The sequence below is a fragment of the Choloepus didactylus genome, chromosome X (assembly GCF_015220235.1).
Source record: "Choloepus didactylus isolate mChoDid1 chromosome X, mChoDid1.pri, whole genome shotgun sequence".
Classification (NCBI taxonomy): domain Eukaryota; kingdom Metazoa; phylum Chordata; class Mammalia; order Pilosa; family Megalonychidae; genus Choloepus; species Choloepus didactylus.
This window is the reverse complement of record NC_051334.1, coordinates 185076282-185102228: the sequence shown is the minus strand read 5'-3', so window position 1 is coordinate 185102228 and position 25947 is coordinate 185076282. Positions and strand designations below refer to the sequence as shown.

The 25947-nt window shown below is 39.1% G+C and overlaps 1 protein-coding gene across 1 annotated transcript in view; it reads right to left on the bottom strand.

Moving 5' to 3' along the window:
- Positions 1–15629, bottom strand: part of FMR1 (FMRP translational regulator 1) — a 50424-nt gene extending 34795 nt beyond the window's left edge. The window contains 4 exon segments of the mRNA XM_037820935.1: positions 9431–9467; positions 9622–10072; positions 10125–10346; positions 15601–15629. Coding sequence (XP_037676863.1) covers positions 9431–9467; positions 9622–10072; positions 10125–10346; positions 15601–15629 — 739 coding nt within the window.
- Positions 15630–25947: the final 10318 nt, after the last annotated feature.

Genomic DNA, 25947 nt, shown 5'->3' with positions numbered 1-25947 from the left:
TTCACAGATTTTACGCTATGATATCTGGCACTCCCCCCAATCCAGGTTGGTGTATGATGTGTGGACAGTCATGGTTGTCCCCCAACAGTTATTCCAGATTATTTATTAGTTGTTCCTGGTTGTTTATTCATTGTTCCAGGGGGACTAACTAACTTCCACTCCTCTCTATGCTGCCACCTTCTTCCTTCCTCTATAAGCTTTTAAAAACACTCTCTCTGAATCTGTTACTCTTGAAGTTAGAACCTCATCTGCAGACACTTCAGATCCCTGGGCCCTCTCAGTGTTATCATCCTTTACTGCTGAGGTCCTTGGCCTGCATGGCCGCCACAACACCACCAATTCACCAGTTTTCAAATGTTAGGTTTTAATCACAGTTATACTTTAGAGTGAATGTCTAGTATAAACTCAATGAACAGTTATTAAACAGATCAATGTCTACTAAGAGTTTCCTATCCCGACCTTGGGGAGTAGGGATTCGTGAAGTGGTGATAGTGGTGTATTGATCAGGGAAGACACTGACTCTACTGAATTTTAATGGATGAAGAAGCAACAGCCCAACAAAATGGAGAGGGGGTGTGGGAGGCATTTCAGGCCTAAGGAACAGCATGAACAAAGGCACAGGCATTGAGAAACATCTTGGGATGCGACAGAAATGAGTCATTTGTCAACAAGGGGTCCAAAACAACTCAATGCGATAAAAATATTGTTTTCAACAAATGGTACTGGGACTTATGGATATCCAGATGCAAAAGAATGAATTTTGACCCTCTCCTCACACCGTATACAAAGATCAACTCAAAATGGATCAAAGATCTAAATGTGGGAGCTAAAACTATAAGTTTTAGAAGAAAACACTGGGGAAATCTTTGTGACTCTGGATTACACAATGCCTTCTTAGATACAACACTGAAAGCACAAGTGACAAAAGAAAAAAAGATAAATTGGACTTCATAAAAATTTAAACTTGTTCAAAGGACAACATCAAGAAAGTGAAAAGACAACCCACAGAACAGGGTATTTGCAAATCATATAGACAATCCGGAACATGTATCCATAATATATACAGAATGCTTACAATGCAATAAGATATGCAAGCCCAAAAAATGGACAAAGGATTTGAATATGGATATCCAAATGGCCAAGAAGCACATGGAAAGGTGCTCAACATCATTAGTCATTAAAGGAATGCATATCAAAACTACAGTGAGATAACACTTCACATCCCCTAGGATGGCTATAAAACAAAAACAAAAACAAAAACATGGACATTAAGTGTAGGCAAGGATGTCAAGAAATTGGATCCTCAATATATTGCTTGTGAGAACATAAAAATGTGCAATTGTTTTGGAAAACAATCTGGTAGTTCCTAAAACTGTTAAAAATAGAATTACCATATGACCCAGCAATTCCATTCCTAGATGATCTGAAAACTGAAGTTCATGAAAAAACCTGTACATGAATGTTCAGAACAGCTTTATTCATAATAGCCAAGAACTGGAAACAACCCAAATATCCATCAACATACAAATATATAAACAAAATGCAGTATCTCCATATAACCAAATACTATTCAGTTAAGTGAACAAAAAGCCAGACACAAAAGGTGTCATATTGTATATTTCCATTTATATGAAATGGCCAGAATAGGCAAATCCATAGACAGAACGTAGACTAGTGGTTGCCAGGGGCAATGAAAATGTTCTGGAATTAGATAATGGTGCTGGATGCACAACTTTATGAATATACTAAAAACCACTGAATTGTACACTTTAAATAGGTAAACTGTATGGCATGAATTATATCTCAATAAAAAATAAGTCATTTGCTGTTGTAGGGACATACAGCATAGTGCAGAATTTAAAATTGGAGACTGGGGAGGGACCAGATTAGAAGGCCTTAAGTAAGTCCTGTTAAAAACTGGGCCTTTATTCTATAGGTAAGTGGTGGGAAACCAAAGGATTTTCCAGGCTGGGGCATAACATGGTTAGATTGTCATTTTAGATTGTCACTGGTGGCTATATGGAAGGATAACACTGAAGGCAGGGAAACCAGCTTAGAAACTTTGAAATATTCCAGGGGAGATGATAAAGGATTGTAACTAAGGCAGTGGTCATAGATAGACAGGAGGAAAGGGATATGAGATATTCATAAATTAAAGTTAGCAGGAACCAAGACCAGTTGGATGTTGAGTATGTGGGAGAGAAATCAAGTATGACACCACATTTTCTAGATTGAGGGGCAGGGTGGTGCCACCAACTGAGATAAAGACTGGAAGAACAGAATTAGGAGTAAAGATGAATAGCTCAGATTAAGACCATTACTTTAGTACCTGGCACAATTTCTAGCATCTAGTAGATACTCAATAAATGTGTTAAACAAGCAAATGACTCTATGCATATGTCTTGGTAAACTAATTGGTCTATATAATGTCTTTAAAAAGATCAAAGTGGCCTATAATGGCATCCAGATATTCTGCTACCCAAGATGGCTTATTAAGATGAGTTAAATTATTATTTTTAAGTTAAACATGTATATATATCCTTAGTTGCTGGTTTAAAGGGGGAGGGAATCCATATTTTCTTCCTATCATTTTGATCTTGCCCCCAGCACTCTAACAGGTTATTTGTCTCACTGTTTTTTCAACAGCAACAGAGGCTTTGATTTTGCGTTAAAGTTGCAGGAATTGGTCACTCTTAGGTTCTTTTTTTTAAATTCAATTTTATTGAGATATATTCACATACCAAACAATCATCCAAAGTGTACAATTATTCACAGTCCCATCATACAGTTGTGCATTCATCACCCCAATCTATTCTTTGAACATTTTCCTTGTACCAGAAAAAGTGAAAATAAGAATAAAATATAAAAGTAAAGAAGAACACCCCTCCCACCCCATTCTTCACTTAAGTTTTTTGTCCCCATTTTTCTACTCATCGATCCATACATTGGATAACGGGAGTGTGATCCACAAGGCTTTCACAATCACACTGTCACCCCTTGTAAGCTACATTGCTATACAATCATCTTTAAGAGTCCAGGCTACTGGGTTGCAGTCTGATAGTTTCAGGTATTTACTTCTAGTTATTCCAATGCATTAAAACCTAAAACTCTTAGGTTCTTAAATTTCATAGACTATGTCCTAAAAATTATGGAGAATGGAAAGAACAGATCCCCCTTCCTCATTTCTTTCTTGTCTTTACACAATGGCTAATACAATATTAATAATTTGCTTTTGGGGGGTGGGATTAGATTAATGACCAAAAGCAAGACTCTTATTTGGAGGTGACCCCTTATTTAGCAGGAAGGGCCATTACTTCTGTTTTCATCCTTGTCTAAATTTTATAATGTTTGCATGTCTTGGCAGTAATTAGCATTTGTTCCTTACTGCATATCATATACTAAAAATGTTATGCCCTTTAGTCAGCTAATAGAACCTTGTTACCGCTGGGTGAAGAACTGTTTGCAATAAATCAGGAGGCTTTCCAATACTGTTGGCATTTCCTAAAACTGCAGTATCCACCATGGCAGACACTGATCACATGTGCCTATTTACTTTTAAATTAAAATGAAACCAAAATAAGTCAGCCTCCCAATCACACTCATCACATTTCAAGTGCTCAATAGCCACATGAGATTTGTGGCTAACCGTAGTGGACAGAGCAGACAGAGAACATCACAGAAATTCCACTGGACAGCTCAGATTTAAAACATTTTAAAAATTCAGGGGTCTGTTTTCAGAAGTACCTTAAAAGCAATCTGAAAGTCAGTCCCTTGACTTCCTTTCTATATTTTCTAATTGCCAAAACAGTTAGTGTTTTGGAGGATTTTTTTTATTTTTGCCAAAAATGGTTATTGTTTCTGAGTTTAATCACACTCAAAGATTTTTTTTTATTTTTGCCAAAAATTGTTATTGTTTCTGAGTTTAATCACACTCATTCACTACAATTGCCTATTTCCTAAAATCAAACAGTCCCTCAAAGGAAGATTAGCAACTGTTGCAAGTATTCAAAAAAAAGAAATCTTGTACAGACTCTGAAAGCAATTTCAGATGTAGAGTGCCAGAAATGGCATGAATAATCACCAGAGCCTACCAGGGCCACTGTCTTTCAGTTAACGAGGCTTATCTGTATGTGGATGCTTGCATGATTGTTTCAAAATCAGTCATTTTCAGTCACAGTTTGCATATTAGCCAAATAAAGAAAGCATGCGATACCTTCTTCACAATGCTTTAATAAGTGGAATAAAAAATAAATTAAAAAAGCCTCATAGGGTTGCCTCTGGCTGCATGCATTCACACCTAAGGCCTTGTACTAAACAGTCAATTCCAACAAGGGCTCCACTTTCCTGCTTCTCATCATACTTTCTCCAAAAACTCTCCTTCTGGCCACACCCCTCCCTCTCCCTGACACTTTTACCCTTGTTCCCTGGGGCCTTTAAAGCACTAATGCTCCACCCACCATCAACTTGTAACATTCCCCTTTGTGGTGATCCCTACCTATCCACATCAAACAAAGCTGGTGTTTGGGAGAGAATAGGCTAAAGGGATTTCTGAGAGGTTTCAAAAGGCAGATGTAAAGAGTTTGAATGAGCGCACAGAGGGAGATATGTTATCAGTGGAGGCTAGGGCTCTAATAGGAGTCAGTAAATTCAGTGGTTAAGAATTTTGCTGCAAATCAGACCTGGGTCCAAAATCTTAGCTCTACCACATAGCAGTGGGTTCTACCAGCAAGGAATGGATAATGGGAAACTGGACCTCCTCCCACCCCGGTCATCATGAAAATCATGAAATTACATATGTCTAGTGTCTAGCACAATGCAATGCCTGGCATAATGGGCACTAAATAAATGAGAGATAAAGCAGAGAGGGGCACATTTTATAAAAATGTGGAATCATAAATGCTCTTCGCATTTGGGCAAGTTACATCCCAACAAAAGCATTCTCTTAAAAAAGATTTAAGAATTGGGATAAAAGAAAAGATGCTTCCACAAAGATACTAAATATTAAAAGTTTAGACTCTGGGAAGAAAAAAAAAGTGGTGAAAATCTTTAGGGTTTGAGAAAGGTGACAAAGTGCAATTAAAACCTGAGACAGGCTCCTCTTCAGGGGAAGTAAACAGGAAAAGAAAAAACCACTATGGGATCCCCAACATAAGGGCAACTGGACCAAACAGGCAATCACAAAATCATACTTACCAAAGTACATGATGGCTACAGACATTCAATTCAAACATTACTTTACCAGGATTGATAAAACTGAGACAGAATGTCCATCCCTATTTGGGAAATTCTTACTCCTCTACTTTCCCCCCACACCTCTTAGTTTAGTAACCTGTCTCACAAATATGAACTGCTGGTGACAAGAGAGGTTATTGTGCATAGAAGTTTCAATGGAAGCCCCTGACCACCACTGAATATAACCACCACCTGGCCATTATCAGCCAGCTTCTCTCAACTTACTGAAGACAGTGTAGGTAGTGCTATGATAATTTTCATTATAAGCAACTTAATACATTGTAAAATATGTCACATAAAGAAAACATGCAGGTGACATAGGGACATGTGAAATGCAATAAAATAAGATTCAATCCCAAAGCTTCATATATAAAGCTGGTTATTATTTTGTCACCCTTTGTACACAGACACTGACAATATAAGGGAATGAACAAGCAAAAAGGGAAAAGTACAATAAAATTTATCAACAGTCCCCCCAACCACAGCTCATGTCCAGAATACTCGACTTCATTTGATCATTTACCACAAAGTCTAAAACAAACACTACTCTTTCTGGCTCACCATGACCCAAAGACAATACAGAATCCAAGTATGGAGAAAACAGAATTAAATACGTCAATCAACCTTTGGGAACTTCAGTTCTTATGAGCTCCCAACATAATGGTAAATTTCATACAGGGACAAAGATTTCTAACTTTATTTTTCTTTAATAAGCATTCATAGGAATATAGCGTAGTATGTGAAGCTGCAAGAGTTAAAAAAGAGGAAGCTGATACACAAGCTGAACATTTTATAACATCTTTGTATCAACAATAAAAAATGGTAACATAACCTGCAACTTTTGTTGCAATGTTATAGTAACAAGTACAATCAAAAGTCACAATGAAATTTAAAAATGAGCAGGAAATCAAATCAAATTAATTTCTTCAAGCCAAATGTCATCATTTCAGAGAGTCAGACTGTCTGGTTTCAAGTCCCCAGATCCAACCCTTAAGAGCTCTATGACTTACCTAACCTTTCTGTACATCAACATCCTCATCCATAAAATGGGAATAACAGTACCTAAGACTTAATGAGGGATGATTAAACAAGTTAGCAGGTGTAAAGTGCCTAGAACAGTGCCTGGCACCTAGAAAGCACTCAGCACCTGCTGTTATCATAGTGATGGTAGGTCATCTCAGGGAGCACATTCTCATAGTGGGCAGGTATCAAACAAATCTGATCACTATGCCACCGAATTTTGCACATAGCTAATAATTTGGAGGTTATCAGAATACCAAGAAAGACTTGAGTAAAAAGCTGGAAAATGCACAGTTCAAAAGGGGGAAAGAAAAAATAAATCACTGCTTCCACAAAGATAATAATACCAAAAAGGTATAGACTCTGGAAGGGAAAAAAAAAAAAATGTGGTTGAACTGAGTAATTCGCTTCCTCGAAGTAAAAAATAACATCTGTATGCAAAGACGAGAGAAAACGTGAATACTGCTTCATGCAAGTTTGATTTCTAGAAAAACAGTGATTCTATAAGCTCATGTAGCAAAAATGACATTTTAGGCCACTAATATATTTACTTAAAAAAAAATCCCCTTGATTGTTCATTTAATCATATTTAGCTGCTAGCTACTGTAATACTACTCACTGAATGGAATTCTCTGTCCTCAGATACCAAACTTAAAAGTATAAGATATATTAAAGTATAATAAAAATGCAATCTAGCATAATCATACCACATAAAAATTATAAATCAAGTATCAGCCACTGTATTTTCAGAAAATTAAAAAGGCTTTCATCTTATGTTTCCAACATACTATTTTCATACTGGTACACAAAACCTAGGAACTTAAGATATATTAGTACATTCACATTGGAGTTACATTCATTTTATTTCTAAAATGGAGTTAATTCATTACTATTCTCAACACATCAAAACTTCCAGTCCAAAGAAACTACACTACTTTGGGCAGATGCCCCTAGAATAAAGATCTTATTTCAACATTATTTGTTTAGGAAATTCTTTGTAAAGATTTTGTGAGGTATAATTCAAAGTGTCATCATGTCTTAAATAATGTAAACTATAAGTGGTACACATGATTTTTTCTAAGTCAAAGAAATACGTAAGCATAAAAGCAGTGGCACTGATAATTAGTAACTCTCATTTTCAAATTTTTAATAAATACCAGGGGAAAAATACAGTGAACTGTAACAATCTTAAGAGTTTGGATTTCAAGGTTAATTCTGAATCCTGAACTTTCATTTTCTAGAGAAAAAATAAAACTGTTACCAACACATAAGCTATCTAGTTTATATCACAAACTTGGACCATGTACTCAGAAGATGGAGAACTGTCCTTTGCTATGTGGTGGGTAGGAAAATGAAAAGTCTGTATTCAATTGTACAGAAGTCATTTCTAAAGGCTTTTCTATCAATTTGATGACCAACGTTCCTACTTTTCTACATAAATGCAACATGTTACTCCACAACAGTTCATTTTTGATTGGCCTTTATTTCCCATCTTTCCTGTCCATCCCTAGGACATAATAACAAGTAACTGTTTACTTTTGCTCTACTTTTAAAACTCACAATATTCTGAGTCAGATAAAAATAGACACCTTTTTCATTACAGAAACATTTTTTCACCAATACAGATCATTTGAGGTTCTCTTAAATTTAAATCTTAATTAAATGAACACAACAGCAATTTCTCTACAAACATTTGTTCAAGTTTTACCTTTCCCCCTGAGGAACTAAGGGACAATCCATTCTTTTACATTCACTTTCAAATTAAGCTACCTTGTTAAAAAGCAAAAACTAAGCAAACAAGGAGGGGGGAACCTTAACAGCAAAGATAGAAGGCATTTCTTATATTCCACTCGGTTTGTAAGCAAAAGTCATTGGAGCAAATCATGTGTTGCTGGAAGAGAACAATAAATCCTTCAAGACCAGGATATGCTACTTGCCCCCTTTAGCAGGCAAGCAAACCCCACTAAAAGACAAGAGTGGTGCCCAACATAAGGTGATATCAAACATCAATTAGAATACTGCTCAATCATTAGATCCCACTTATAAGTATAGTATGGTTAGCTCTACAAATCTAGTGACAAAACTACAAATTCAGGAACCAGAACTACTGTACACAAAATAACCAGAAGTAATGGATTACCAAAATAAATGCAACCAAAATTTTGATGCAGAGTCAACCGAAACAGTTTTTATATTGGTGAGATTCTGTTAAGAATATAAACGCTGGGTTGTTTCAACCTCCTTTCACAGCAAAACTGGAGTATACCACCTTACTCATTTATGAACCATATCTTTCTCCAAATGCCTCTGTTAAATTGGTAAACATATATGTTAAATAATCTAAGTCAACTGTCTGCTTTCCTATGGCCAAACACGTCCAGTTTGAAATGTTAGAGTTTTCCTAGAATCAACTTATGAATTTTGTTGGACAATGGCAATAACTATTTTCCATGCTTCCTTCCATGTACACCATCTATTAACAAAATACTGTAGAAAGGTGGGATATTACAGAAGTTATACAGATATATCCAAGCTGAAATGAAAATTTATAGATTAACAGATCTACAGTAAATACATACCAACAAATGCATTATTGATACATCAAAATATTATTTTAATGCTGCTTTTTAAAAATGTAACATACTAGCTGATCCACAATGACCTAACTTACAAAAAAAACAGTAAAATCATTAATGTCTATTTAAAACCTACACAAAACAGTCCTCTGCAGCCTTACAAATGCAAAGAGAAAATAGTCAAATACTTAATTTAGAGCACAAAACAAGTATTTCCAAGCACCCGGGTTTAAAAAATTCCCTACTAATAACATACTCCCAATTAATCCTGAAGTTTCATGGCATATATTCAGGTCTTTGGGGACTTCAGTTTCTTTTAAAGTGACCAGTAGAGTTGCTAATGTTTTTAGATGCTGAAGCATCTGTATTCCTGAATTCACCCACTTTAAAAAAGAAAAAGGAAACGGGGGGGGGGGGCCGCGAAGGCGAAAGATGACCAACTTCTTCTGCAATGCATTGCCCAGATATGTTAGGGTCTTCCTGAAACTCTGGAGTCTAAAAATCTCTTCCGAAAGCCACAAAAAAAGACCACTAAAAATCAGTTGCCACTGTGATTTGGTACTGACTACAGCTTTTTACTACTCTTATCTCACACCCCTTACCCAGAACAGCGGAGCTCTCCGAAATCCGAATGCTGGACTGGAAAAGAGAAGCCAAAGAAGACCTTAAAACCTCTTTGCGAGGCAAGAGGCAGCCCGATCGAAGCGCTCCCCGCTCCTCAACAACTACCCACACATCGGGCCTGGATCCCACTGGGTGAGGATATTCAGGAAAAAGAGAAATAAGCCTTCACCGTCACTTCGCGCGAATTCTGGCCCTTTCCGCCGGGATCTTGTACCTGCCGCCCGCCGGGCCCACCCCCAGCTCTCCCTGGCAGGGCGGCTTTGGCCCGAAAGGGAGCCTTCTCCCCGTCCGTTTCTCCTTCCTCCAGGCGCCGGGGCCTCTCGCAGGAGAAGGAGCGGAACTCAGGGGCATCCTGCAGGCCCCGAGTCCAGACCTTCCCTACCGAACAAGATCCCGCTGAGCGCGCCCCGGCCCTTGGGCGCCAGGCTCGGGAAGAGGGCCCCAGGCCTGCCTCCCGCCGAGGCAGAGAAGAAAAGGGAGGGAAGGGAGGCTGACGATGGGGCCTGCCCAAGAGCCAAGTACCTTGTAGAAAGCGCCACTGGAGCCCCGCACTTCCACCACCAGCTCCTCCGAGGCGGCCCCTCACCGGAAGTGAAACCGAAACGGAGCCCAACGCCTGACTGAGGCCGAACGCCCAAGATACTCGGCGTGTAAACAGTCAAACGGCCTCACGTGACCGGCGCCGCCCCTCCCCCCGTGGGTTTGGCCCCTCGGCCCCGCCCTTTTCCTTCGGGCGGCCCGGAGCACGCGCGCATGCGCGATGCTGTGAACCGGCCGGGGTTCCGGGCCCCAGGTAGGGTGGGCGGACACTGGGAATGGCCAAAGGCGGGAAGGCGGGAATGCGGGAAGAGCGGTGATGGGCTGTGGAGGTCGTGCCGCTTTGCCAGAGCGCCCCTTTCCGTAGAGGGGCATACGGATGCGTGGGAAGGGACCCCTTGGAGCTCTCGACTGCATTCTGGGTTGGAGGTGAATGGGTTGATTTATTTTATGTTTTAAGTAATGCCAAGCTTGATTGAGCTGGAGGCGGAGTGGGGGACAAGAATAAGATTGAAGCAAACGTTGAACTGCTGGCAGTGGCAAGCATGTTAACCCAGGCTTCTGTGATCCTCAGAGGCAGAGGAATGAGAGTAACGCCCACCAACTCTTCTTTTAGAATCTGGGCTAACCTGGGGCTGATATCCCCACAATCCATTGAGGGGCAATGGATTCTGTCAGGACCTCTGGGAATTTTACACCTCCCTCAGACCCAGCCTTGACCCACATAACCCCCCTTCCTTCAATTAGTTTCATTCTTTTACTTGACATTTTAAAAAAAAGAAAAGAATGCCTCAATCAGTTGATGTTTTACAGTTCGCTTCCGCCCCTAGTGTAGCACCCAGTACCAGAGGGTGTGGTGGGTATGTTTGTCACACAGCTGATCTATGTACAGGGGCCCTGCACAACCTGTTAACTTGCAGTTCCCCACACCCCTCCTGCTCTTTACTCCTTACAGTAGAAAAAATCCCGGCTTTCTCACTGTTACCTCTGCGCAGTGCTTGGATCCACCTGACAAGTACTCCCTTTGTCTGGGACGCTTGAATGCAACCCAGAGGTTTATTGAGCGTCTACTGTGTAGCAAGCACTGTGCTGAGTGCTAGGAATGCATTGGTGAACAACAATAAAAAAGATTGCCAGCATTGAACTTGGAACCTAGATGGACATAAAAGTCCAATGATCAGAGAAGCAAAGGTGGAGTTGCAACTGTGATAGGGGCTATAAAGAATGTGTTCACCTATGATAGTGGGATATGATCTAGTCTGGAATCGGGGGCGGGTGGCCAGGGAAGGGGAAATGAATGGAGCTGGAATGTGAGGGGTGTGTTAACTGGCAGATGGATGGCACAGAACTGCCCCAGGCAGGTGTCCCAGAATGGAAGGCATCCTTGGGCCTCCAGATTCTTTCCCACCCCACTCCCAGCCAGAGTAGCAGCGTCAGTGCTGCGGGACCTCCAGCTTTGAAGCAGCTGATCCAAAGGCCACACTCTTTGAGGAATGACCTCCTGGCTGGATGGGAGCAGAGCATTATCTTGAACCCCAATGTAGTAAAAAGGGACATGTTGATTAGAATGATTATACTTTTCATGTGTAGAGTGCTGTTCAATTTACCCAGTGCTTTCAAATGTATCAGCTATTCACAATTACCTTTCTTACATGCTATACTGAATGTAGTGCTGTTTTCTGAACCTGTGATACACTTTGATGCACATGCTTCCTGAGCCCTAGAATACCCTTGCCCCTTAGCGTTATCACCTGGATTTCTGTTAGCTAGTTATTTTACCTCAGGAGAAGAGAGTTAATTTTGCTCCTCAATTCTCTGCACATTGTCATCATCAGTCCCTGCAAGGATCCTCTCTTGTTGATATTATTTAATATGGTTTATATTATTTTTCCTTGTCTTCCTCGATTCCCATTCTCGTTCTTCTTCTAGGCATCTGCAGCAACGTGTTTGCGATAGATCATTGATAATTTAAGACATGTAGGGTTTTATGTATGCTCTTTGCATTTACAGAAATGGTATTGGACTGTAAGTCTCTGTTTCCCAATTTTCACACATAACACTATGTTTCTGAGCTATATCCACATTGCTGTGTACACATCTAGTTTGTTGCTTCTAACTGCTGCTGAGTATTCTGTCAATTTTACTTATAGCTTTCCCTAACTATGGGCATCTAGGTTGCTGCCAACTCTCCAGTACCTCACTGTGATGGAAAAAAACAAAACAAAACAAACAAACAAAAACAACTCATGAACGTCTTTGAATTTATCCTTCCTGGTGTTCTCTGAGCTTCTTAGAACTGTGATTTGTTGTGTATGTTTAATTTTAGAAAATGATCAGCCTTTATTATTACAAATATTTCTTCTGCTCTTTTTTCTGTCTTTCTCCTTTTGGTATTCCTATTATGTATATGTTACACCTTTTGTAATTGGCCCACAGTTCTTGGATATTCTGTTCCATTTTTTTCTGTTCTCTTTTCTCTTTGCATTTCAGTTTGGGATGTTTCTATTGATGTATTTTCAAGCTTACTGATTGTTTTCTCTGCCATGTCCAATCTACTGATAAGCCCATCAAAGACATTGTTTATTTCCATTACAGTGTGTTTTATTTCTAACATTTACTTTTGATTCCTTCTTAGAATTTCCATCTCTCTGTTTGCGTTATCTATCTGTTTTTTCATGTTGTCTACTTTTTCCATTAAAGTCCTTAATAGGTGATTCATAGTAATTTTAAATTCTTTGTATGGTAATTCCAACATCTATGTCATATCTGCGTCTGGTTCTACTGCTTGCTTTGTGTGTTCATACTATGTATTTTTCTTGCCTTTTGGCATGTGTTGTAATTTTTGTTGACAACCAGACATGATGTATCTGGGAAAAGAAACTGAGGTAATCAAGCTTTTAGTGTGAAGATTTATGATAATATGCCCAGAATTTGAGCTGAATTGAATGTTTGCTGTAGCTATATGTGACAGAGGCTTCGGTTTCCTCTAATGTCTTTTTTTGGTCTCCCCTATTGTCTTTGGACTTCACTAAGAACTAGAGCTTTGCTGATTGCCATTCTTTACACACGTATTAAGATACAGAGGGAATGTTGATTATGTGTAAGTTCAAAGTGACAGTGGCTAATAGCGTGAGAAAAGGGTAAGTTTCCAGGAGGTGAGAGCTGTAGCAGTCTTTGGGTGCTGCAGAGATGGAAACAGCCAAAGGAGAGTGCGGTCAGTTGAATTATGTACCCCAACTTAGACATGTTCTAAATCTTATTCCATGTCCCTATGTATTTGAACCCATTTTAGATAGGACCTCTTGAAGATGTTATTTTAGTTAAGGTATGGCGCAACTGAATGCAGGTAGACCTTAATCCAGATTACTGGAGTCCTTTATAAACAGAAGAAATCCATCAGAGTCAGGAAAAGCCGCAGGGAGGAGCAGGAGGCTAGGAAGAGAAAGGAGAGGACATCACCATGTGATGGAAAGCCCAGGAACCCAAGGATTCTCAGTCAGCCAGAACACTACCATCCCCAAGAGGAAGCAAGTCTTCTAGCCAATGCTTTGATTTGAATTTCTGACCTCTGAAACTGTGAGTATTTGACATAGCAGCTTTGGAAAATTAAGACAGTTTCATAAAGTTTTTCTAAACTAGGCATAAGAGGCCCCTTCTTAGACAGCTTTCCTGGGCAAGTTACTTGATCTCTCTGTGCTGCAGTTTTCTTATCTGTAAAATAGGTATTAATAGTAGTATATACCTCATCAGGTGTTTCTAATAGTAAGTGAGCTAATCTATGTAAAGAGCTACCCAGTGTCTGTATATAGTATTGGCTATATCAATGATGTTCGAAATTGATTGAGAATCTAACCCCCTGCATGTGTTGTCATCATCTGTAAACCCATGCAGAACTTTGCCTCACCCCGGGGTGCAGAACACGTGGCTGGCTTATTCATCCCACATCAAGGAGAGCTCCAAAAAGAGCTTTTTAATGCATTTTTTTATTGTGAACTTTAACATACATACATAACGGTGATAACTTTCAAATTATGATTTAGCAAGTAGTAAATTTCAAAGAATGTTATGGGTTACAGTTCCACAATTTCAGTTCTTCCCATTATTGTCAAATACAACATATGTACAGAAAAGTGTTAACTTTCAGAATACAGCTCGACAAGCAGTTATATAGGTAATTTCAAAAAATATTATGGGTTACAGTTCCACAGTTTCAGTTCTTTCCTTATTGTGAAATATAGGATATATACACAGAAGTGCTAAGTTTCAAAGTACAATTCAACGAATAGCTCTAGAGCAAATTTCAAACAATGTTATAGGTTACAGTTCCGCCATTTCAGTTATTTCATTCTAGCTAGACTAATACCCTAGCATCTAATACACACACACACACACACACACACACACACACACACACACACAAAGTTTCAATATTCGTCATCCTTTGTTAATTCTTGTTTAATCACTTACTCTATCTTCAGGGGTGTCTAGGCAGTGACCACCCTAACTTGTTCATATTGAAAGGGGGTGTTGACATTATGGGGAAGGAGGCTGCATCTGATTGTTGTTCTTAAAGAGGCTGTTGCCTCTGGGTTCTAGGACTTGTCTGGCATAGAAACACTCTGGTGGATTTAAGTTTCAGAGAAATAAAACTTAGTGAGTGAATCTTTTATAGAATCTCAAAAAGGGACCTAAGTATTTTGGGACTACTGTTGGTAAGGACATTGCATACTGCAGCCATTTGGGATATCTAGCTGGATCTTGTATAAGAGAAACCTCTAGGATAGCCTCTCAACTCTATTTGAGATCTCTTAGCCACTGAAACTTTATTTTGTTACCTTTCTTTCCCCACTTTTGGTCAAGTAGGCTTTTTCAATCCCTCGATGCCAGGGCCAGGCTCATTCTTGGGAGCTGTGACCTTTGTTGCCAGGGAGATTCATTCCCCTGGGAGTCATGTCAAAGAAGAGCTTTTCATTCCAGGACAGGGGACTTTTTCTAAACAGCAATGGACCTTGGTTTGATCACTCATTTGGGCTCAATGATCAGAGTTTATCAAAGGGCAGTAAGCAAAGCCCTTTGGAAGTGTGAATTTGTTCAGTAAGGATTGCATTTTAGAATTTTTCCAGGAATCGACTAAGCTCAGAGGTCTGTATTTCCTTTTTGAAATGTGGAATATACTCTATATTGTCTATCTCCAATTTTATGGAATTTTCCTCATCTTCCTTGATTTCTCAGAGATTATTCAGAATACTTACTGACCATTCTTATTGCTGTCTATTGCGTGTTCTGGGTCAGCACATATTGCAAGTGTGGCTCTGTGTATTGGTATGACTACATTTGATTACATCTCATGTATATCTGACAAATGTTGACCTAAACAAGTAAGGGATCTGTTTTATTATTCTATTCTATTCTATTCTACTCTATTCTGTTCTGTTATTCTATTCTATTCTATTCTGTTCTATTCTATTCTGTTCTGTTCTGGTCTGGTCTGTTCTGTTCTGTTCTGTTCTGTTCTGCTCTATTCTATTCATTTTAGTATTCTCATGTAGTAAGAAGTCTGGATACAGGCAGTACAGGGCTGGTATGGCATCTCTTTCTCTTTCCCACTCACTGTCCTCGATCCATGGTCCCTGTCCTCATGATCACAAGCTGACTGCTCCTTCTCCAGCCTTCAATTTACATTTTACACAGGAAAAGGGGGGAAGAGATGAGTGCAAAAGGCACATGCCAGCTGTTCCTTTTTTGTTTGTTTAATTAGGAAAATAATAGCTGTCTCTGAAGCCCCATCAGATAACTTCTGCTTCCATCTCATTGGCTGGGGTGATGTTACATGGCTACACTGCAAGGAAGCCTGAGGACTGTTGTGTTTTAGCTGGGCACATTGCTGCCCTAAACAAAACTGGGTTTCTTTTGGAAGAAAAAGATGAGAATGGTGGCAGAGATGCAGCTAGCTCACAGTGGTGTCAGGGAGCAGGTCTGGGAGAGTCAACATTAGCTGCAGAACCCCTGGCTCACAACTGCAAATTGGTCGACAGAGCAGAGGGTATAGATAAAGTGTGGAGATGTTTGCTCCTGGCCTTTATGAGAATATTGCTTCTTTGGGGAAGACAAGGAAAGTCCATCCTTAGATATATGTGATTATTATATTATAAAGGTGCATTCTAGAGCTTTCTTGCTCCTCTCTTTGACAAATATGCCTTCTTAGAATTAATGGGGAGACATATTTTCCATAACCTTTAGTACCTAGGCAGACTCTTCCTTTGTAACTCAGATAGAAATATATCAGCCATTTAAAAATTAAGAGAACAAGGAAAGACCAAAGAACTGTCAAAATTCAGAGGAGACTAAGGAGACATGGGGGCAAAATGCAATGTGGCATCCTGGATGGATCTTGGAAGAGAAAAAGGACAGTGGTGGAAAAGCTAGTGAACTCTGGATAAAGTCTATAGTTTTGTTAATAGTAACATACTGACATTGTGACAAATGTACCACAGTTATTTAAAATGTTAACATTAAGCAAAATTGAAGTTCATTAAAAAATACTAAGGAGATGTTGGGAGAAAAAAATCATTATTTGACAAAATAAGCATTCATATTTAATTAACAGCAACTACAGTTAAAATGAGTGGGATCCACATGCACTGGTATGAGCCTAAGGTATTTTTACAGCTGGAATTTAGGCATGTCCAGAAGCTGATGGAGGAAAGGCCTACCACAAGTCTATTGTACATGAGGCATGAGAAGCCTACTAGGAAAGAACATACTTGGAGTAGAAAGACTAAGCACATGTATTTCATGGACAGAGGCCAGCACAGGATAGGAGTGATTCTAAGCATGGTACCATATCAGTCACTCAGAATGTGTCCCAGTCCCAGAACCCATGGCCTTATGCCTGAGATCTAGATGTAAAAGAAGCAGTCAAAGACTTCATTAAGCTGGACAACTGTCGATAAAAGGCATTAATTGCTTTGGGCCCAAGATCTTTCAATAATGGAGAGGACACCAGCTACTTTAATGATGATGGAAGGGTGAATTTCCAGTTCATTCATTGCAGTACCTTCAGCAATGAGCATGAGCATCCATGCTGATGCTAGTGGACATCAGGAGCAGCAGTGGTCTAATTGGAGGACAGAAGCATTGGCAGGGGTGCTTCTGCTTGTCAGCAGCAGCATGGTTTTAGTGATAGGAGATATTGGTACAGAGAACGGAGAAATAGGAAATGCCGTAGTAGCCAAGAATGCTGATTTTAGGAGAATATGTGAAGCACAGCCCGGGAACCCATCAGAAGCATTTTTGAGGAACTGAAGGGGTCATGTGTTCTTCAGAATAGTATGGAGGCAGAGGCAGAGAAATCCTCGTATCTGACTGCTTTTGTGACTTTATGCCTAGGTTGGTAAGACCTGAGAATCACAGATTATAGAGGAATGATGTATTTTGAAAAGCCTCATTGTTAAACTATTTGCTACCTTCTGGATTCTTTTAGTGCAGGCAATCTCACTTATGAATGCTGACCAAAATACAATATGATAAAAAAAGAAATGAAAATCAGTTTGGCTTAAAAGATGTGTATTTGAAAATGCTTTTTTCTCCAAGTAAATGGTGATATTGTCTTGTAAGAAAGAAAATAAAAAGCTACATTTTTTTTTCTTTTGGGATGGAATTGCTTTCTTAATTTAATTTTTTTAATTAGAGAAGTTATAGATTTACAGAAAGATCACGTAAAAAATACAGCGTTCTCATATAACCCACCCCCTTATAATTACCGCTTTGCATTAGTGTGATACTTTTGTTACCATTGATGAAAGAATATTATAATTGCACTATTAACTATAGTCCATAGTTTACATTAGGGTGTATTCTTTGGTTCAATATACCACCCTATTATTATACCTTGCATTAGTGTGGTGCATTTGTTATAATTCATGAAAGAACATATTTGTAACTATACTATTGGCTATAGTCCATCATTTACAGCAGGGTTCACTGTGTTGTACAGTCCTATGTTTTATCTTTTAATTTTTATCCTAGTAATATATATATGACCTCAAATTTCCTCTTTAGCCACATTCACATATATAATTTAGTGCTATAACAAGCTACATTTTTGAACAGGCTATTATTATTAATGGAAATTGATCAAATAATTTTTCAGAAGAAATTAATTCTTCAGCACTAGAGTTTGGGGTCAGTATTTATCTGATTGCTGACAGTTAAGTCTTGTGGTAAGAAGACTATATGAAGAATATCCAAAGTGGCACGAATCTCAGAGATTTTTTAAAATTAGAGGCTTCTTTACCATAATGAATTTCTGAAAATGCTTGTAATAAACCTATAGGAAAATCAGGCACAGTTTTAAAATGGAAAGTCAATTTATAGCTTGAAATAATAAATCCCCTCTGTTAGTTGAGATACAAAATCTTGGAAATGGAGAGGGAGGCTTTGGGAATATGAATCCCAGTTCCAGTCTCTCTACCTCTATTGAGACAAATGTCTGGTGGGGCCTCTGGACTGTTGGGTGCAAGTGAGACCTTGAGCTCAGCGGGAGCTCCAGTGGAGAGAACTGGTGTGGGGCTTTCTCCTCTCGGGGCTACAGAACACTAGAGACTAGCCTCCAGGAGCCCTGGGCTGAGAGAGAGAATGCTGTGCATCCTGGGAAAAGCTTAATCATGGGAACAAAAGGGAAATATGTCCAGCACCTGCTCAACAGGGGACTGGCAACCTACCTATTTCCATACTGTTCACCTGTGGGGCTGAGTTGTCTTCACCTTCCTCAACCTGTAAGACTGTCTCAACTTAGAGCTCTCTAAATTCCAGAACTGAGTCCCAAGGAGCAAATAAAGGAAAGTAACTGCCATCTCAGGGGGTCCAGCAGCCAGAGCGAGGAAGATCTATTAGGGTGCATATGGGTTAACAGACCTGCTAGAGGAAATAGGACAACTTGAATAGAAAATAGCAAAAGCATTTGAGGAAATTTAAGAGCAGCATGAGGAATAATTCTAAAGCTGTACAACATGATTTCCCAGCTAAACAATACAGTGGATTAGTTGAAGGAGATCAAAATTTTTGAGATCCAAATTTTTGGCCTGGAAGTTCAACTCAAAACACATGAATAAACATAAGGAGATGGAAATTGCGAGAAAAAAGAAATGATGTTTGGAAGAAAGATACAGGAGATAAAGTATGCAAATTGATAGGAGTTCCAAGAGTTGAAAAAGGAACACATGGAGGAAAGTCGACAGTAAAGAAATGATGGAAGAAAATTTCCCTGAGCAAAACAAAGACCAGAGTCTACAGATTGAAGGAGTTGACCAGGTTCCTGGCTGGGTTGGTAAAAAAAGTTACCAAGGGGAGATGGGCTTTCCAGCACAACAGAAAAGTAGGGGATGAGGTACTTCCCAGGGGCACCTGGCTCCTGACTCTGCTCCTTGCCCCCAAAGGGGATGTGGCCCACTGGTGCTAAGTTTGGTTCAAGAACTAGGACAGATTTGTTTTTGTAAACATTGCCTTAGACCAAACCACCCAGATTATTCAAGTTGTCCAGAATGGTGATGTAAGCCTGAGAAAAACAAGACAATGGTGTAGCAACTCAGCTACTTTCTCTGGTATGGGGGATGTAATGGTTAGGTTCATGTGTCAACTTGGCCAGATGATGGTGTCCAGGTGTCTGATCAAGCAAGCACTGGCCTAACCATTACTGCAAGGACATTTGTAGCTGGTTAATAAACTAGGAGGCTGGTTTATTAAATCATCAGTCGATTGATTGCATCCGTGTCTAATTACATCAACAAAGGGTGTGTTTTCCACAATGAGAGAATGCAGTCAGCTGTATTTGATCCAATCAGTTGGAGACTTTTAAGGGAGAAGAGAGAGAACCTTCACTTCTTTGGTTAGCCAGCATCTCCTGAGGAGTTCATCGAACACCCTCATAGAAGTTGCCAGTAGCATCTGCCCTATGGAATTTAGACTCGTGCATTCTCACAGTTGCATGAGACACTTATAAAATCTTATATTTACAGATATCTCTTGTTGGTTCTGTTTCTCTAGAGAACACTAACTAATATAAGGGGCCCTATTTGCATGAAGAGTGCCACTGACAGCTGCACCCCCACATGGAACTTAGAAGCAAAGGAAAATCCATGCCAAGTTATGTGACATCTGCTTCGGTGTTTGGTAGCTTTAGTGCTGTTTATCAAGTATTTCTGCTCCCCAGTTCTGGGAACCTGTCCTCTTTTCTATTTTATTCAATTTTATTTTGTAACAGCTTTATTGAGATACAATTCACATACCATACAATTCACATATTTAAAGCATACAGCTGAGTGGTTTTTAGTATATTCACAGAACTGTGCAACCATTACCACTATCTAATTCCAGAGTATTTTCATTACTCAAAATAAGAAACTTGATACCCATTAGCAACCACTCCCTATTCCCACCTCCCCCATTCCCTGGCAACCACTAACCTACTTTTGTCTCTATAGATTTGCCTATTCAGGACATTTCATATAAATGGAAACATGGCCTTATGTGTCTGGTTTCTTTCAATTACTATTAAGTTTTGAGGTTCATCCATGTTGTAGCATGTATTAGTACTTCATTCCTTTTATGGTTGAATAATATTCCATGCTTTGAATATTCATGTTTTGTTTATACAGCCATCAGCCGATGGACATTTTGCAATGTTTCCACTTTTTTACTATTATGTATAATACAGCTATGAACATTTGTGTACAAGTTTTTGCGTGGATGTGTTTTCATTTCCCTTGGGTATATGCCAAAATTTGGTCCTACTGTGCATGACTGGTGTGCAGCTCACACCACATGCGACTCACCATGTGAGTTCGACAACACTCAAACTGCTCCACTCCCTGCTCAGCAAGGTGAATCTATTGATCCTGTATTGGATGTTGTGACAATGGCAAATTGCTATGAGTTTCTAAATGCTTATTTTCAATTTCCATACCAATCCTACTGTTGACCAGTAACAAACAGTTCACGGACCGGCATTAGTCAGTGATCCACTAGCCTACCCTGAGTAGAACACTACCCCACATCTGTTATGTTCTGTATTCTTGGTTATATAAGTCAGGAATTTATAGTACATATGTGAATGTATCATTTATTTTCACCAAGCTATGCACCTAAATTGCAAAGCTGCCTTTGGTGTCCAATGTAGAAATGATGTGAAGCTCCTGCCATCACCATGTCTAGATTTTGGAAGGTGTGTAATAGGCTGAGGGAATGGTGAACTATACATTTACATACAGGGACTAGATACATGGCATGGGACCATCGGACTTTGATGGAGGTTTTTGGAAGTGTATTTGTTCATGTATCTCTATCTGGTTTGGCACAGCGAATAACTAAATAGGATCAAGACAAAGGCATTGTGGCCCAGAGGGCAGTTCTCGGCTTCTGCTGACCATATTAGCCAGGACAGTTGAGGATCATAATAATAACAAGGACAACTAGCATTTACGTAGCACTTACTACATACCAGCACTATTCTAAGTGCTTTACATGTATAATAACCCCTTAATCGCCACAACAACACTCTGAGGTCAATACAATTATTATCCCATTTTTTAAGACTTTTATTTTAGGTTTTGAACTTGGTACAGGACAGTAAACCTTTTAGTTTTGATATAGGTAGAATTCACGTAACATAAAATAAACCATTAGCCATTTTAAAGTGTATGATTCAGTGGCATTTAGTGTGTTCACATTGTTGTGCAACTGTCACCACTCTCTAGTTCCAAATGGAATATCAGCCCAAACAGAAACCCCAAACCTATTAAGCAGTCACTCTCCATCATTCTTTACATGCCTTCCTACCCCTCCTAGCCCCTGGCAAACACTAGCCTCCTTTCTGTATCTATGGATTTGCCTATTCTGAAAATTTCTTGTAAATGGACTCATACAAGATGTGGACTTCTGTGTCTGGCTTCTTTCACTCATAATAATGTTTTCAAGGTTAATGCATGTTGTAGCATGCATCAGAACTTCATTCCTTTTTATGACTAATATTCCATTGTTCATATATCACATTTTGATTATCCATTTGTCTGTTGATGGAAATTTGGGTTGTTTCCATCCATTGGCTGTTGTGAATAGTGCTGTTATAAACTATCCTTATTTTAAAGATGAAGAAACTGAGGCAGAGAGGTGGAGTAACTCTCCCAATGTTGCACAGTAGGAATTCCACAGTGGAGTATTAGATCTCCAAATATAGGGAGGCGGTAGGTACTGAGATTACAAATGGGAATTGGAATGAAGGTACGGGAAGACAGATTCAGGCAGAGGCCCAAGTCTCTCAAATAACTGCCCCAGGTCCTGATGCCACAAGATGGTAACATAGGAAACCAGGGAAGTCTTGAGGATCACCCCACGACCTCAAGACCTCAACAGGTGGGTAGTCAGTAACTTTTCAGGCAAAGATTTTATAGCAGACAGGGCTTTTAGAAGTGGGAAGCAGTGACAGTAGGGATGAGAAATGCTTTAACTTTCACAGAGCTGACTCTCCTTATAGAAATTATCTGAAACACAGAGATTACAAAAGCAAGGGATATAAAAGATCCCCAAAGTCCTAAATGTAAGAGAGAATAACAGTAATACCAATAAAGTTCACAAAGCTTTGTTTTTATTCACCTTTCCTGAAAAAGTGGCTAAGGGAGGAAATGAGCTCCAAATTAACCTTGTAAGTCTTATAAAATATGCCTGAAATCTTTCCCCTTTACAGGCAGCTGGAATTTTCGAGTTCATGATGGATGTAAGAAAATTCTCTTGTTTTTAAATGATATTCAAAGGATAGGGATACAGAAATTATTTTCATCATGAAACAGAATGGGACCCTCTACGAAAAATAAAGTCAATATAAACAGGATATAAAACTACTACTGGTTAATGGTAAAAAAAAAAAAAAAACCACTTTATGATTGAAATTTTGCTTAAAACATTGGAGGAGTGTACTCATGTGTTTTGAGCAGGTAAATCAGACAAAGTTAGGACTTAATGGATCAGAGTAATTATCTCTGAGTTTCAGCATTTCCAAGATGATCCATGCTCTCTGCGTGTATTGAGCTGAAATGGTCTGGCAACAATTCACTAAAGGATCAAAATAAGTATAACTGTTTAAAGTTATGCATTTTATTTCTTTTACTTCAGACCTGATTTTATTTAAGGGAGAAGATGATCTTGCTGGACTGGCATGCAGATGAGATTGGGGCATGTGTTGTCCATATGCCCAAACAGTCGTTATTGAATCGTTCCTCTCCAAGGCCACAAGTCTTGGGGAAAGAATACTTTTTTGCTTTTCTTTTGTTTTCATTGATCTCTAGGAAAGTTGTAAAATCTTAGCATGAGGCTGTGGTGTTTGAGCTGGCAAATGAATACTTTGGACTATCCCTGTAATAAAAGTTAAGGAAATGCAGGTAGTAAAAATAAGTAGTGGGGGTGGAGGTGGGGGGGTGCATGTGTTACCTGGATAGTATTGAACAGATCGAAATCTGTCCCCAAGTCAGACTGAGGATGAAACCAAGATGTTCTGGCCTCTACATCCCTAGAAACCACAGGCTACAAGTCATGCCGACAGTAGGTGCTCATTTGGACATACCAAATTAGGGCTGCTAGCTAGTATTACTGGCCCTAAGAAAAAGGTTAATCTAAAGCACTTATATTCCTGGGGATTGCTCGGGCAGAGTCCACCACAACTTTTAAGAATACAATACAGGCCCTGGTCTTACCCAAGTCCAAGTAGGAATTTTAAACGCTGGTTGGCCTGTTTGGATACTGGTAAAACCATAACCCATACTGAAGAATCTATTCACCAGACTACCTGGAAGGACTCCTTTGTGCTTTTTCACTGTGTTGATCATGAAGTGATCACAGAGTGCAAAATTGGATTCTTTCATTTCTTAGTTTTTTTTTAAATTAAGGTATAATTTGTGTAAGGTACAAATTTACTCTTTTTGGTATGTGGTTCTTTCTGTTTTGATAAATGATCATAGCTGTGTAACCACTACCCTTCCCTCTTACCCCCATCCCCTAGCAGCCACTGCTCTGTTTTCTGTCCCTGTTGCCTTGCCTTTTCCAGAAAGTCGTGTTAATGGAATCAAACAATACATGTGCCTTTTGAGTCTGATTCTTTGCACTCAGCAAAATGCATTTGAAATTGACCCATCTTGTTGAAGGCATCAGTAGTTTTGTACTTTGTGCTGCTGATTAGTATTCATTATATGCATTCACAACAGTATCTGTTCACTAGCTGAAGGACATTTGGATTGTTTCCTGTATTCATGTACAGGTATTTATGCAAACACAAGCCTCTGTTTCTCTTGGGTGAACACCTAGGAGTGGGATTGCTGGATAATATTCTGTGTACTTAACTTTGTAAAAAATTGCCACTTCCAAAGTGACTGTACTATTTTTCATTTCTACCAGCAATGTATGTTACTCAGCATTTTTGCCAACACTTATTATTGTCATTTTAAAAGAATAGCCTTTCTAACAGGTATGTAGTAGCATCTCATTTTGGTTTTAATTTTTTATTTCCCTGATGAGAAGTCACGTTGAGCCTCTTTTCATGTACTTATTATCCATTTATATATCATTTTTGGTAAAATGTCTATGCTGGTTTGGAGCTGTTATGTACCCCAGAAAAGATTATGTTCTTTTAATCTATCCCTGTGGGTGCAGGCCTGTTGTTGGGTGGGATCTTTTGATTAGGCTATTCACATGAGGATGGGTCTTAATCCCTTTGCTGGTGTCCTTTATGGGAGGGTAGAAGGCAGATGAAACTGACAGAACATAGAGACATTTTGGAGACAGTCATTGAAGACAGAACCAGGAGAGAAGCTAAGAGATGAAATCCAAAGTTTGTCCCAGAGCAGTTAAGAGAGGACCCACAGATACTTAGAGAGAAAATGCCCTGGGAGAAGCAAGAAGGACACACAGGAGCTGAGAGAGAAGGCCATTGAAACCAGAGCCCGGGAGAGAAAGACCAGCAGATGTCGTCATGTGCCTTCCTATGTGACAGAGGAACCCCAGATGCCAGCAGCCTTTCCTCAGAGAGAGTATCTTCCTCTTGATGCTTTAATTTGGGCATCTTTATGGCCTTAGAACTGTAAATTTGTAACCTAATAAATCCACATTGTTAAAAGCCAACCCATTTCTTGTAGAAACAGTGTCTCTGTAAATCTTTTACCCATTTAAAAATTAGGTCCTTTGTTTCACTTATTATTCTGGATATACATCTTTTGCTAGATACGCATTTTGCAAATATTTTCTCCCAGCCTGTAGCTTGACTTTTTTTTAATCTTCATTTTATTGAGATATATTCACATACCATGCAGTCATACAAAATGAATCATACATTTGATTGTTCACAGTGCGATTACATAGTTGTGCATTCATCACCAAAATCAATCCCTGACACCTCCATTAGCACACACACAAAAATAACAAGAATATTAATTAAAGTGAAAAAGAGCAATTAAAGTAAAAAAGAACACTGGGTGCCTTTGTTTGTTTGTTTGTTTGTTTCCTTCCCTCATTTTTCTACTCATCCATCCATAAACTAGACAAAGGAGAGTGTGGTCCTTATGGCTTTTCCAATCCCATTGTCACCGCTCATATGTAGCTTGACTTTTTATTTTCTTCATGCATGTTTTGAAGACCACTTTTTAATTTTGATGACATCCAATTTATTGATTTATTCTTTATGGATTTTACTTTGTGCGTCCTATCTAAAAAAAATCTTTTCTTACCCTAATGTTGCAAAGCTTTTTTCCTATGTTATCTTCTAAAAGTTTTTATAGTTTTGGCTTTTAGGTATAGGTCTCTGATCCATTTCAATTTAACTTTTGTACAAGGAAGGAGGTAGGGACTGGGCTTCAGTTTTTTCACAAATGGATATCAAGAATTTCAAGCACCAAATGTAGGAATTAGGCTGGAAGATGGA